General features: G+C 44.3%; 1 protein-coding gene across 1 annotated transcript in view; it reads left to right on the top strand.

Annotated features, from left to right (window-relative positions):
* The first annotated feature begins 1,088 nt into the window (after positions 1-1,088).
* MOV10L1 (Mov10 like RNA helicase 1) overlaps positions 1,089-15,488 on the top strand; it is a 65,956-nt gene continuing 51,556 nt past the window's right edge. The window contains exons 1-5 of the mRNA XM_076006900.1: positions 1,089-1,221; positions 2,996-3,180; positions 9,437-9,599; positions 14,281-14,393; positions 14,990-15,177. Coding sequence (XP_075863015.1) covers positions 1,125-1,221; positions 2,996-3,180; positions 9,437-9,599; positions 14,281-14,393; positions 14,990-15,177 — 746 coding nt within the window. The 5' untranslated portion in view covers positions 1,089-1,124. The remainder of the gene's footprint in view (positions 1,222-2,995; positions 3,181-9,436; positions 9,600-14,280; positions 14,394-14,989; positions 15,178-15,488) is intronic.

The raw sequence follows: 15,488 nt of genomic DNA, 5'->3' as shown, positions 1-15,488 counted from the left end.
TCCCATGAGAGAAAGAGGTGAGGTTCGGAGCCAGGGCAGGCCCCAGGGAGAGGGAGGCGTGTGGGCATCGTGCAGAAGGAAGCAGGGGACGCTGGCAGAGCTGTGCAAAAGCTGCAGGCGGGAGGTGAGGCAGGTGCATGTCTGGAGCGTGGGCGCAGTGGGGCACCCAGGAACCAGGCACTTGTGGGCATGGGGTTAACTAAAAATCAATTATCGAGGTTTGTGCTTTGGAAAAAAGAGAGCTCCATTTCTCATACAGGGCAGCAGCCTTCGGGGCAGCCATCCCCACAGGTTGGGTGGGAAGCTGAGCTCTGGTGCTTCCAAGAAGAGACAAAAGGGGACAGGATTGCACACCGAGCGGGGTGGTCAGACTCACGTATTCTTCGAGCTACAGGAGTCGTGAGTACTCGTGAAAGGAAATCACACACCCAACTGTGCTTTATCCTCTGCCGGTGATGGCGGGAACTCGGTGTTAAGGTGTTTCTGGGCCCCCTAGGCCGGGAGGCGTCCGCTCAGTAGCAGAGAGGGCTCAGGACTGTTTCCAGGCGACAGGAGACCGCGCGGCCTTGGCTCTGGGACCGACCCACCGCAGGGCCGGGATACCGTCACCCCCAGCCTGGGCGGGGAGCGGCCGGGCCTCGGGGCATGGGCCGCCGGGCACCGCAGAGCCGACGCCATCCGCTGCCAGGGGACTTGGGCGCATCCCGCCTGAGTGAGACCTGAGGGCCAAGCGCGAGACCCAGGTTATGGCGTCGGACTCCTCCGACCCGCCGCCATCTGTCTACCTAGCGGCAACAGCCGGGAAAGACAGGCCCCGGATGCAGATGCGCGCGCTCCGACCCTCACTCTGACGTCACTCCCACCGGGCCCCTCGCCCCCTCACGTGGCCACAGAGGCCAACCGCCAACCTCTAACCGCTATGCTGGTGGCACTCGCTAGGACCCCATTGGCCCAGGGCAGCAGAGGAAGGCGCAGGCGCAGGTGCAGGGACCCCATTGGTCCAGGGCAGTGGGAGGAAGGCGCAGGTGCAGGCGCAGCGACCCCATTGGCCAAGGGCGCGCAGCTGCGCCGGCCGCGTGCGGCGGGAGTGCGACGTGCGTGGGCGGCGGGCGAGGTGGCGGGCTATGTTGCGCCTCGCGGCCAAGCTGGTGGCCTTCTTCTGGAGGAAGGCGGACGCCCCCGATGAGGAGGCCGGGCGGTCGGGGCTGGAGCTCGCGGAAGGTGCCGCGGGCGTGGGCGCGGGGCCTGGTCCTGCCAGGCGTCGGGCCGGCCGGGCGGGGGCGGGGGGCGTCAGGGCAGGGCGACCTGAGAGCCGCGGGCCTCGCTGTTGCCCGTTGCCCCAGGGACATCTGTGGGGCTGACACCCGCCTCTGCGGTTCCCGTCCTTACCGCGTGCCTTCCACGTGTATGGGTGAAATGAGGGAAATCAGCGCTTGGTGTTCCTTTTAACGCACTTGTTTCACGGAACTTCGGTAGAATGGGGACAGTTTGAGAAATGGTGACGTCATATGTTGTCTTTTCAGTTCTAAAATTAAGGCACGTCCTCTCCTTGGTCGTCTCTCTCCCTCTGTCCAGCGTGACATAAAAAGATTTTTTAACTACACATAGCATTCTGCATGATTTTTGGACATTTGTGTCCTTTTAGGTCTGTGCCACTATTGAGCCGTTTTTCCTTATTTCCGCTTTGAATTCGTATCTGTGCCAAGTAACGTGAAAAAAAAGTCTCTACGTATTTTTCCCTTTTCTCTGTCATTGTCATCACTTGGCAGTTGTGTGTTTAGAACGCTCTGAAAAATGAGAATCTCAGCCATCTTAAATTGTCCTTTCAGAATGTAACGAAATCACATTCCTCTCTTCAAGTCGATTTTGAACCCATCTTCCTAAAGTCCAGGGTGTACTTACAATTTTGGCAGGTTGCCCCTTTCCTGGCCCTCAGAATTACGCAGCAGCTTCCTCCCAAGTTTACTGATGTGTTCTCCCAATTTGTCCTATAGGGGAATTGAATTCACAATAGTGATTCCCTAGTTGCTCTCTTTAGCCCATAAAAAAGGTGGAATTCTCCACAAGAGAAGCCAGAAACAGCATCAGAAATGTTGCCAGTTGTTGAAGGCAGTGTGGTAAAGGCCATCTGTGTCAGATGTGCAAGTAAATGACTTTGTAACCGAGAGCAGTTTGCTTCGTTGGTCTGGTTTCATCTGTAAACTACTGGCTTTCAAGGACAGCTTGAGCTCCAGCTCCACAGGACACTAGGATTCCATGCCTGTAATGTGACTTGGGTACCCGAGGTTTTTCCTATGTCTCTTGAGGTGCATCAAGGACTCAGAGGACAGTGGCTGCAGCAATGGTTCCTGATCTGTCACTGAGTGGCTGAGGGCTTGGGCCAGATTAGCCTGCCCAAGCCCTGAACCTCTGCCAGAGCCATATTTATAGAGACATTCCCCAGTCTTCTGAGACTGCTGGTGTGGCTGGTGACAGTGATGAAAGAAAATAATTGTAATAACTGCATGTTAATGACCCCCAGATGCTGACAAGTAACAATTCATGCTGCACCCTAACCTGTGTCAGCCACTCGGAGGTTTATACATGCACATGTGTTGTTACTTAACCCTTCCAACAGCTCCCTTGGGTAGCTATAATTACTGTCTCCATTTTACAGATGACAGCAGGCACAGAGTGGTTAAGGACCTTGTCCAGAGTCACACAAATGGCAGTAAAAGAGCTGGGAGTCGAACACAGGCAGAGCCCTAGGCTCTGGAGTCAGGGCTTTCTCCACCACGTCCACCACCTGTGCCCCTCAGAGGAACCTGGCTATCTGCCTCCTAAACACTACATTCCGAACATGATACTGCCGGGCAATGTCTCTGTCTCTCAAATCCAGCGTGTCAGGCTCCTGTCCCTGATGGTCACTCGAGTTCTCTGCCTTTCCCTCTAGGGCTTAATCGTAGTGTGGGCTTGCATTTGTGGCCAGTGTAACCTCTTTGTTTACCTATCTCAGGTGACACTAAGTTGAAAACCATACAAGGTGTTGTGACAAGGTACTGCAGTGATTATGGCATGATTGATGATTTGATCTACTTCTCCAATGAAGCTGTGACTGGCAAAGTGCTCCTGAATGTTGGACAGGAAGTTATTGCAGTTGTGGAAGAGAATAAAGTGTCTAACGGACTAAAAGCAATCAGGGTAAGATCTGAGTTCATTTCGAAACAATCTGTCTTCACCATGGGGCATCATGTTGCTTTTCTCTTGTTTAGTTAACCTCTCAGACATGACTTAGCCAAGAGGGAGTGAGTAGAATATGCATTCGAGGGGCTGCTTTTATTAGGGTGTGTGTGTGTGTGTGCACGAGCGCACATGCATTTTGAGACGGAGTCTCTGTTGTGCGGGCTACCTACTGTATGATGGCATCATCATTAGCGCACTGCAACCTCAAATTCCTGGGCTCAAGCATCCTCCTGCCTCATCCTCCCAAGTAGCTGGGACTACAGGCATGTGTCACCACACACAGCTAATTTTTCTATTTTGTGTAGAGATGGAGATCTTGCTGTGTTGCTCAGGCTGGTCTTGAACTCCTGGCCTCAAGCGATCCTCCTGCCTTGGCCTTCCAAAGTGCTAGGATTACAGGTGTGAGCCACCTCACCCAGCTTATATTTTGTAATGATTTCTGTTTGAAAAAATAAATGTTGGTCATTGTAAATCATTCAAAAAGCATAGAAATTTATAATTCAGAAAGTGAAGTTTACCTGTAAATTCATGCCTTGGAGAACAGTTAGAAGAGAACAGGTCTAGTTCTGTTCTTCTGGTGTTTTAAAAATTGTTGTTAAGAATGATTGCTATTGCACCCTTTGTTATCTGATTAGGAGAGATAATTAGACTATTATTCAGCAACTTCCTTTTTTATGTAAAAACAGATTTTTATAGTATAAATTAATGGATGTAGAATTGCTAGGTCAAGGGGTATGCAGATTTAACAATTTAATGGTTATCTTCAAATTAACACCCAGTAATGTACTAATTTATACTCTCAGGAGCAGAATGAGAGACTAGTTATTACCTAGTGTTGACAATGTTGTGGATATTATTAATCTTTGAAATCTTTGCTAATCTAATAAGTGAAAAGCAATCTCATAACTTTAATTTGCACTTAGGCCTTAAAGTACATTAACTTATTAGGGAAAGTAGAGCTTTCTAAGGAAAATTATTATATGAAAATGTAGGCATTTTCCCCAAGGTCGTCTTTTGACTTTGTTTTATGGAATTTCATTGTATGTAGTTAAATGGGTCTTTTCTATGTGGCTTCTGGACTCTGCAGGAATCCTTAGAGAGGCTTATTCATAACACTTCCTATTACAAGTATTCTCTCAGATTTTTCTCTGAAAATCATTTATCAACATTTGCATATTTAATCTGGAATTTATTTTGGTGCACAGAGAACAAACCAGGCATTCTTTGCTAATGGGTAACCAGTCATTCCACTGAGGCCCTTATTCTTTCCCTGCTGATCTGGAAGGTTCCTGTATCACACACTGGAATCCCACATGAATGTGATGGTCAGTCCTGAGGGCTTGTGCTATGGGCCTCAGTGACATGGTTCCTGTAATAGATGGTAAGGAGGTTTCCCTTCCTACTCTTATTTCTGGATGAAATTTTTTGGTGAGTTATAGAAATTTTTGGTTGTTTTTCCATCTCTGCTTGTATTTGCTTTGATTGACGCTGAGTTTATAGATTCCTTTTAGGATAATTGATATTTGGATCATACAGAGTCTTTCCCAACCACAAATAATTATGTCTGTCCATTTAAGCCTTTCTTTGTATTCTTTTTTAGTTCAATAGTTTTCTTCATTTAGGTTCTACAGATTTCTTAATTTTATTTCCAATAATTTTTGTGTGTTTGTTCCATTATAAGTATAATTTTACATTGTATTTTCAAATTTTTTTCTTCCTATATAGAATAGGTGTTGATTTTTTAAATGTATCTTGGAAGCTGAAAAACTTACTGGGCTCTTAACTGCTTATTAAAAATTGGCAGGGGGGAGGGGGAGGGGGGCGGGTATATACATATATAATGAGTGAGATGTGCACCATCTGGGGGATGGACATGCTGGAGACTCAGACTTGTGGGGGAAGGGGGGGAAATGGGCATTTATTGAAACCTTAAAATCTGTACCCCCATAATATGCCAAAATAAAAAATAATAATAATAAAAATAAATAAAAAAATTCTTGAGATGCGTTTTATTACCATTATAGTTAGTAAATGCCATCTTAATGCTTAATGTCATCTTTCACACATTTAAAAAATAATGTGTACATATAAAAATAAAATAATTCAAATTCTACAATTGTACTGTTCAGTATGGTAGCACCAGCCCATGAGCGACTATTTAAATTTATTAAAAAGAGTAAATATAATACAATTTAAAAGTAGTTCCTCAGTTTCATTTGCCACACTTCAAGTGCTAAATGTAGCTAGTGACTGCAAATTGGGCTGCACAAATAGAGAACATTTCTGTTATTGCACAAAGTCCCGCAGGAAGCTCTGGCCTACAGGCTCTGAAATGGAAAGCGGAACCTCCCTCCTCGCTCCCCTCCTGCACTTCCACACCTCAGACCTCATGCTCTTCTTGGTTTCTGTTTTTAGCTCTTCTGGCAGATACTTGAGTCACTTGAACAATAAGCTTACATCTTTCCTTCATTTACCAACATTAGTCTTTACTGACTGACATGGGAGGTGTAGAAGTGGCTCACTTACACTACCCTCTTTGTTCTTCTTACAAATTTTTTATTGTATGTTTTTTCCTCCAAAGATTGCCTTTGCAACTTCAAATTACAGCGTAGTCCTCACTTTTTTATGTCTGTTAAAAGAAGTACTCTGGTTTTAGAATCATACAAAGGTGATCTGGGACTCAGAACCTTTGTGGATGCGTTCCTGGTTCTCTGAGCTGCTGTCATGTGGCTCACACATGGTCTTTCCCCAGCAGGTTCTCCCACAAAAGTCCCATTGATTTTTTAAGACACACCATTAATTTAATAATGATAATTTAAGATGGAAACATAAGTTGTGAGACTCATCTTGATCTCAGAAATGTTAAAATGTGGAAAACGGGCCTCTGGGTCTTTAGATGTCGCCGTCCTCTTGGTTCATTGGCTGTCCCTGCACTTGTTCCCAGTTTACACAGAGGAAGGACCTTCCTTAGTTATGGGAAGGAGTGTTCATCTGTACTCACAGTCCTTGCTTTTATAAATCAGTAATAGATTTTTCAAGTGCTTTTCAGCATCTTCCGGATGATCTTGTAATTTCTGTTTCTTTGAATTATTAATATGATGGAAAATATGAATAGTTTCCTAATATGAACCATCTTTACATTATGAATATGATCCCATTTGGTACAAATTTGAATATACCTCTGAGTTTTTTTCTTGTGATAAAATATATATACCATAAAATTTATCATTTTAATTATATTTAAATGTACAATTCAGTGGCATTACGTTCATTCTCATTGTACAACCATCACCGTGATATATTTTCAGAACTTTTTCAGTGTCCCAGTAGAAACTCTACCCATTAAACAGTTATTCACTGTGCTACTTTCTGTCTCTATGAGTCTGCCTATTCTAAATACCTCACACAACTGGAGTCACAGGGTGTTTATCCTTTTGTTACTTACGTTGTGCTTAAGTTACTTAGCTTAATGTTTCCAAGGTTAATCCTTGTAGCATGTATCAAAAGTACCTTTTTATGGTGGAATAATATTCCATTGTTGGATACATCACATTTTGTTTCTCCATTCATCTGCTAATGAACACTTGGGTTGTTTCTTCCTTTTGACTGTTATGATAATGCAGCTATGAACAAGTGTCTGTCTGAGCCCCTGTTTTCAGTTCTTGGGGTACATACCTAGGAGTACAATTTCTGGGTCATGCGGTAAAACCATGTTTAACTCTTTGAGGAGCCAACAAACTGTTTTGCACAGTGGCGGCACCATTTATATTCCCACCAACAGTGTAGGAAGGTTCCAATTTTTCTATATCCTTGCTAGCACTTACTATTTTCATTTTTCTTTCTGACAGCCATTCCTAGCAGGTGTGGTGTGGTATCGCATGGTGGCTTTGATTTGCATTTCCCTGATGATTAGTGATGTTGAGCATCTTTTCATGTGATTATTGGCCATCTGTGTATCTTCTTTGGAGAAATATCTGTTCAAATCTTTTGCCCATTTTTAAATTGGATTGTTTTCTTGTGGAGTCGTAGGAATGCTTTATATTTTCTGGATAGTAATCTCTTATCAGATACACAGTTTGTAAATATTTTCTCTCATTTGTCTTCTTCATAGTATCCTTTGATGTACATAAGCCTTAAATTTTGATGAAGTCTAATTTGTCTTTTTTGTTGTTGTTGCCTATACTTTTGATGTCACACTTCAGAAACCATTGATTAATCCAAGATCATGAAGATTCCCCAGTTTTCTACTAAGAGTTTTATAGTTTTTAAAAATTTAAGTCTTTGATCCATTTTGAGTTGATTTTTATATATGGTGTAAGGTAAGGGTCCAACTTCATTCTTTTGCATGTTTCTGAAAAGACTGTAACAGAGAATATGTCTCCCTGCCGAATGGTCCTGTGGCCCTGTCGAAGATCAGTTGGACCGTGTGTGAGGGTTTCTTTCTGGGCTCTCTGTTCTGTTCTGTTCTGTTCTGTTCCTTTGGTCCATATGACTGTCCGTATGCTGGTGCCACACTTGTTTGATAACTGTACATTTGTAGGAAATTTTGAAATTAGGAAGTATGAGACCTCCATTTGTTATACCTTTTCAAGACTGTTATGGCTATTCAGAGGCCCTTGAAATTCCTTGTGAATTTTAGGGTGAGTTTTTCTGTTTATATGAAAATACACTGATGGGATTTCATTAGGAATTACATGGACTCTGTGGGTGCTCCGGGTGTTATTGTCATCTTAACAATACGAAGTCTTCCAGTTCATGAACTTGGGTGTCTTTCCATTTATTAATATTTAGGTCTTTAATTTCATCCATCAATATTTTGTAGTTTTCAGTGTGTAAGTCTTCCATCTCCTTGGTTAATTCCTAAGTATTCTATTCTTTTTGATTTTGCTATAAATGGAGTTGTTTTGTTAATTTTCTTTTGAGATTCTTCATTATAAGTTTATAGTAATAAAACTGATCTTTGTGTGTTGACTTGATATGTATCAAGTTACTTTGCTGAATTCACTTATTAGCTCTAACCATTTTTTTGTATGTGTGGAATTTTTAGAGTTTTCTACAGATAAGATCATGCCATCTGTGGGCAGTAATTGTATTACTAGTTAACAATTTGGACACTTTTTTTTTTTTGAGACAGTCTTGCTTTGTTGCCCAGGCTAAAGTGAGTGCCGTGGCGTCAGCCTAGCTCACAGCAACCTCAAACTCCTGGGCTCAAGTGATCCTCCTGCCTCAGCCTCCCAAGTAGCTGTGACTACAGGCATGCACCACCATGCCTGGCTAATTTTTTCTATATATATCAGTTGGCCAATTAATTTCTTTGTATTTATAGTAGAGACGGGGTCTCGCTCTTGCTCAGGCTGGTCTCGAGCTCCTGAACTCGAGCAATCCGCCCACCTCGGCCTCCCAGAGTGCTAGGATTACAGACGTGAGCCACTGCACCCGGCCTTGGACACTTTTAATTTCTTTTTTCTTGTATAATTGTTCTGGCAGGAACTTCTAGTATAATGTTGACTATAAGAGGTGAGAGTGGGTATGGCTTTCAGTCTCTCACCATTGATTGCATATGGTATCAGCTGTGGACTTTTTAATATTACCTTTAACATGTTGAAGGAGTTTCCTTCCATTCCTAGTTTATTGAGTATTTGTGTCATGAAAGGATACTGAATTTTTTCAAATGATTCTTCTGTATCACTTGAGATATTCATGTAATTTCCCCCATCCTATCAATGTGGTGTGTCATGTTGACTGATTTTCACGTTGAACCACCTTTGCATTCTGAGATGAACTTCACTTAGTGGTGGTGTGTAAGCCTTTTAACTCAGTTTGCTAATGTTTTGTTGAAGATTTTCATATCTATATTCATAAGGGATTGCTGTAGACTCAACAGTGGTATCCCCCAAAATTCATATGCTGAAATTGTGACCCCCAGTGTGATGTTATTAGAAGGTGGGGGCTTTGATGGTGACTGAGTCATGAGGGTGAAGCCCTTATAAGACATACCCTGGAGAACTCCCCCTCCCCGTCTATCAGGTGAGGCTGCATCAAGAAGATGTCATGGATGAAGCAGGATGAGGACGCTCGCCAGACCCTGGACCCACCAGCCCCTTGATCTCAGAATTCCCAGCTTTGTTGGACGAAAACAGGGATACTGGCCTGTAGTTTGCTTTTCTCATGGTTCTTTTATTATGGTTTGAAAAGCTGCTTGTCTGTCCTACAGGTAGAAGCTGTCTCTGATAAATGGGAAGACGACAGCAAGAACCACGGTGGCGGGCTGTCAGACTCCAGACCCCGAATGCTGATCGGATGTGTGACTTCCCTAATGGAAAGTGCCGGCTACATCAACCAGACCACGTACTTCTCTCTGGAAAGTGTCTGTGAAGGTATACTAGAGGGTCTCTGTTTCACATCTAGAAGTTTCTGTGTCTTAAATAATTTCATGTATTAAATCTGAGATGGCTACGCATGTCCCTAAAAGGATCAAATTTGGACTTTGTTGAGAGGGTTTTGGGGCTAGATGTCTTCTCCAGGTGCTCACTTCATGCAGAGGCTCTTGAATGTAGGGTGGACTTGTCGGGGGGCATTCACTGTTTAAACTTATGCTTTCATTTGTTTTATGCTGGTTTGTTGAATGCAGTCTCTAATCTCTCTAATATGTAGTTCCTTGCATATAATTATTAAGTTATTAACCTAAGTCAACAATGTTACAGGTATACATACATATAAAGTATCTTTTTAAAGTACTCCAGGCCAGGTGCAGTGGCTCACACCTGTAATCCTAGCACTTTGGGGCGCTGAGGTGGGAGAATTACTTGAGGCCAGGAGTTCGAGACCAACCTGAGCAAGAACAAGACCCCATCAGTACAAAAAATAGAAAAATTAGCCAGTTGTGGTGGCACTCCCCAGCTACTCAGGAGGCTGAGGCAGGAGCATGCTTGAGCCCAAGAGTTTGAGGTTGCAGTGAACTATGATGGTATCAACTGCACTCTAGGCTGGGTAACAGAGTAAGACTCTTGTCTCAAAAAAATAAAGTACTTCAAATGTTTTTAAATATTTGGGCTTGGGGATAATCTTGTACCTTTCCAAGAGGGTATACCATTTTTAATTGCTGTTATTTTTGGCCAATCTAAGGTTTTGTTTTTATGCCTAAAGAAATAATTTGTCGATGCCATTTATTGCGTTTAATTCAACAGCTGTTTACTGTGCACCTGCAGCCTGCAGCAGTGAGTAAGGAGCTGGACACTCAGAGACTAAGAGGAGACTCAGCTTCTCCTCCCTATATATACGTTGTATCAGAGCAGGGTTGGGGAAGCTGCCTGGGGCAGTGCTTTCTGAGATGATGTCCACCTGCACAGCCTGCCAGTCTGCATGCTATAAGATGAGTAGGACTAAGGTCTTCTGCCACCTTCAGCACACTCAGGTGCCTGTAGCCTGGGAGCCAGAGAGCGATTGGCTCGGCCCACTACTTTATGAGAAGAGTAAAAGAGCGCTTTTGTTCTTTTTTCCTTGATTGCTAACCATGAAATCCCCAGGATGAAACTGATAGGTGACTATTGGGATTTTAAAATCTCTGCCCTGTCAGAGAAATTCTCAGTTCTTGGGAAGGACTTTTGTGATCGTCCAGGCCCCTCACTCACGCTCACAGGAAGCCCCTCCTGGGGACCTCACAGGGACATGTCTCAGGTGAGCAGACCAGGAAGCGCTTGATGCTGTGGATGTGGATGAGGCACAGAAGAGAAGGTTGCCTTGGGGAGTGAAGACAGGGTGGGATCCTGACCTCAGGCCGGGGGATTTCCTGGTACACAAAACCTCAAGTGAGGGGACTCAAGTTGTTCTCTCAAGGCTGAGAGAGAGCTATACGAATATGTCAAAATTGCTGCTGATGTGATCTCAAAAACTAATGACATGGCAAAAGAACATTCTTGAAAGAGAAACTACAATGTGAAAAAAAGATGATAATGGGACTCTAACATAGAGATCAGCACACTGTGCAGGACCAGGCGGTGCAGCCTGTAAGCAGTGCAAGGTCTCTACAGAAACCCTTCCCTCTGGGATGGAGGTGTCTGTAGCTGGAAGCAGCCAGGGACACACCTGAGCGAGAGGCTGTAGCTGTGTCCCCGTGAAACCTAATTTATAGTCTCTGACCTAGAGGTGAGAAAAGGAAAATTCTGCTAAATTTTTTCATTTACTTATGGGAAAGTTAGAAGATGCTATTTTCTTCTTGACGTTAATTCAACAAATACTGGTGTGCTCTCAGTGCTCAGGGAGAGCACTAGCAGAGGGTGGGGGATGACAGGGTGGTGACTTTGGGAGGGGCTCCCCTGCGTGGTGCCCAGCAGAGGCTTCTGTCCCCCCTCCCAGGCCACAGCTTTTGCGGAGCAACCCCTTTACAGCCAGAGCTATGGCCAGGTGACCTCATGATTTAGTGTCGAAACCAACACACATCTGAGAAGTGAAAGGGGTGTTAACATTAATTAAAATTAAATCATTTTGAAATATTTATATATTGGCTAATATTTTATTTTTTCATATAATTGACTAGAGTCTTCTTCAAAGTTGCATTTTGTGGTTGATGAATTTGGAATTGTAGGCACCTTTGGTTTACTATTTCATGTGGGCTATAACATTTTTAATTGAGGAAATATTAGTAAGTTCAGCAAATTCTACAAAATGTGAGATATTTACAATTCTGGGGGTTTTTTTCCTCTTAAAACATAACTATTTCAGCACAAACGTTTTCTCAGGTCCTCTTTTTGCCTCTATTCAGAGTACATAACTGTTCAACCATTTTTATAAACTTAAATTAATCAAATGCATTGTCTCTGTGGTTCTCCCAAGCGTGCGGGCCTCTTCAGTTCATCCATTGCAGAGACCCGGCTTACCCAGGGGAGTGCAGGCTTCTCAAAGTTGTGTTCTCAAGTCTAGTCTTAGGATTGTGGCTCTCATTTGTATGTACCCGTCAAGCTTCCAGGATCTGATTGGTTCATTTCTTCCATTGCTTTTGTATTTTCCTGTTTACTAGCTTTATTTTCAATAACTACAATTTGCAAAAGATGAAGAGTTTTGGCTCTACATTTATTAAATACTTTGATTAAAGATTTTCAGCTGATTTGAAAAACGTGTAACCGAAATTTGGAGGTCTTACTTTTAAAAAAAAAAGCACCCTGATAGGCCCTGGGGTGATTTACAGAATGGCTCTTCGGTTCCAAGCATTTGTGAAGTGCAGGTGGTGGGGGCCACAGACCCCACTGTGTGTTTGTGCATGCATGTGTGTGTGTGTGTGTTTTATTAATCTTAGCTCTGTCACAGGAGTTGTGTAGTTCAGTTACATACATATGCTTGTAAATTTTAACTGCTACAGCTTGTGTTCAGGTAATTGAACATGTAAGCATGTTTGGAGGCAAGGACCATGTGTGTGCCATCGGTTCCAAGTTCATTCCTGCTTCATAGGTTTCTTAATATGTGGGTGTCTTATTTGTATTGTGGTGCTTTTATTCCATCAAAATCATGTTATCACTATGAAAACAAACACTTTTATTTCCTGGAGTGGATTTTTAAACTGAATTTACAGTAGTATTCACAATAAGGCCAGGTATTTCTCCTTTAAAACAGTGCTCTGAAATCTTTATTTTGATTCCATGATTCTGATGGAAAAAAATCAGTTCTTTCAGTTTACTTGGCTTTTTCTTTAACTATTTATAGAACTGGCACATGAACCATTCCACTTTACTTTTCATGTATACCCAGGAAATATGGAATAAAAATTATCAAAATTATGGTAAATAATTATATGATAAATGAAGGTGTGGTTTACACACACTATCTCTACATTTGCACCTGTCTTCGTAAAGTACCAGCTGACCCTGAGGTCAGTGCTCTGCTGGGTCTGTCTCCTGTTTTCAGACGGTTCTGGGTGAACGTCTATGTCAGCAGACGTGTGGGCTCAGCTGTATGTTCGTAACTCGCTTTCTGGAGAAACAAACTCGGTATTCAGTTACATACTTTAAATTTTTGAGCTTATTACTTGTTATTGCAAAATAACAAAATTTGTAGCTAGCTATCACTTTACTCCTTGTCCCATACCAGACCTGTGCAGATGTGCTCTCTGTTCTGTCAGGACAGCTCGGCCACTCACGTTGCTGCACCTGCAGTTTCCCACTAACTCTGCCCACTGGGGCCCAGTGACATCTCCTGTCCTGCAGGCCGTGGCTCGCCAAGGGACTGGCTGGGGCTTTCCCCACACCTGAGCAGGGATGCCTGTGTGCACGTCCCTCTGTCGCCAAGCTCCCTGCATGTGTCCCGGCAGGGCAGGATACAAACACTGTGTCAGAGAAAGTGGGAAGGGCACTAGCACCTGCCTCTGCGTGTGTGTTAATAGACCTGTGCACCACATGTGCACCAGTACCTTCTAGAATCTGGAGTCTCCAGCTCATTTTATTGCAGTGGTTAATAATAGTGCTTTGCGGTTTTTTAAACTGCAAAGTATGGAGAATATGCTAAACAGAAGAGACCTTGATATGATAGTTGTCTTTCTGGGTTCCCCTGCCATCCCTGGCAGGCTGGGGACGGCAAGGCTGTGGTTGGTCTCATGCTGGTAGAAAATGCTTTTTTTTTTTTTTTTTTTGGGGGGGGGACAGAGTCTCACTCTGTTGCCTGGGCTAGAGTGCCATGGCATCAGCCTAGCACACAGCAACCTCAAACTCCTTGGCTCAAGAGATCCTCCTGCCTCAGCCTCTCAAATAGCTGGGACTACAGGCATGCGCCACCATGCCTGGCTAATTTTTTCTATATATGGTTAGTTGGCCAATTAATTTCTTTCTATTTTTAGTACAGACGGGGTCTCCCTCTTGCTCAGGCTGGTTTTGAACTCCTGACCTTGTTTGATCCACCCATCTCAGTCTCCCAGAGTGCTAGAATTACAGGTGTGAGCCACTGCAACCAGCTGAAAATGCTTTTTAAAAAGTTCAGACATAGCTGAACTGTGACAGAAGTGATGTCAGTGTATCACAACTTGAGAGTCAGTTGTGTGCTCTAACATGGCTGGGTTTGCTCCTGGCCACGCAGGTTTCCAGCCCTGCAAGGGAGACTGGGTGGAGGCCGAGTACTGGATCCGGCCTGGCACGTGGAGCAGTGAGGCCGTGTCCGTGAAGCCGCTGAGGTACAAGCGCGTGGACAAGGTAGCGTGCCGACGGGCGGTTCTTCCCGTGTTTCTACCAGACCTGCTGTCGGGGATAATTTTCACAGCCCAGGATTTTCCTGGATGTGTTGGGAAGCCAAGATAAAGTTTAGTCTTGGCCAAAGAGGAGCCTGTTCTCCTACTGAAAATGTTTTGCCTCCTTTGGAAGTAGAGGCTAATCTAGAGTGCTGGCAGGATTAAGTTCTGAGGTGTGTGGATTGCGTGTGGAAGTGTTGTAAGGAGAAAGGCGTGTGTCGGAACTGTGGAGAAGGTGGGGCAGGAGGTGGGAGGTGAGCTTCCTGGCAGAGGCCAATGTGGTTTGGGGAGAAGAGACTGGGAGCAAGGGAAGTGTTCTCATGAGGGGCATGCTGTAGCCTCGACACAGACCCTTCTGCCCCTCAGCCTTAGGACAGGGCACCTTCCCACGTGTGTCACACTGTGGGTGTGGGTTCTATGGGGAGCACGGCTCCACCTCAGAGACTCAGCCCTGTCTGGGCCGTGGAGTGCTGGGCGAGCTGACACAGAGGCGTGCCTACAGGGCTCACCCAGCACCCGCGGCACGTGCTCTTCCATGACGTCCAGTCGCTGTGCCCACAGGTCTGCATCTCCAGCCTCTGTGGCAGGAACGGGGTGATGGACGACAGTATCTTCTTCTCCTTGGACTCTCTGAAACTGCCAGACGGGTACATTCCCCGGAGAGGTGACATCGTCAACGCAGTGGTGGTGGAGAGCAGCCAGTCGTGCTACATCTGGAGAGCACTTTGTATAACCCCCGTGAAAAGGCGGTAATCAGAAAATGCTTTTCTTCTTTGGGAGCGAAAGGCTTGATTTAAGTGTATTCTGAAGAGTTACTTTAGTAAGCTAGAAGAGGAGACATGCAGGTCCTGAGTCAGTGGTTAGAGTAGCCTTCTGGAATTTGACTGAAGGTAGCGTTTGGAGTCTCTCTTCATCCTTATCTTACCTGTTGGTGATTGATACTTTTGGTGGATTTGTATGTCTTGTTCCTTCACATTTCGACATTTTTACAAACACATTGAACATTGACATTATTAATGTGCCACATCTGTGCTGCAGGGACATGCCTGCTACCCATGAG

Source organism: Microcebus murinus, chromosome 10 (assembly GCF_040939455.1).
Source record: "Microcebus murinus isolate Inina chromosome 10, M.murinus_Inina_mat1.0, whole genome shotgun sequence".
In the NCBI taxonomy this organism is placed as follows: domain Eukaryota; kingdom Metazoa; phylum Chordata; class Mammalia; order Primates; family Cheirogaleidae; genus Microcebus; species Microcebus murinus.
Note: the sequence above shows the minus strand (reverse complement) of the source record. Positions and strands in the feature narration are given on the sequence as shown.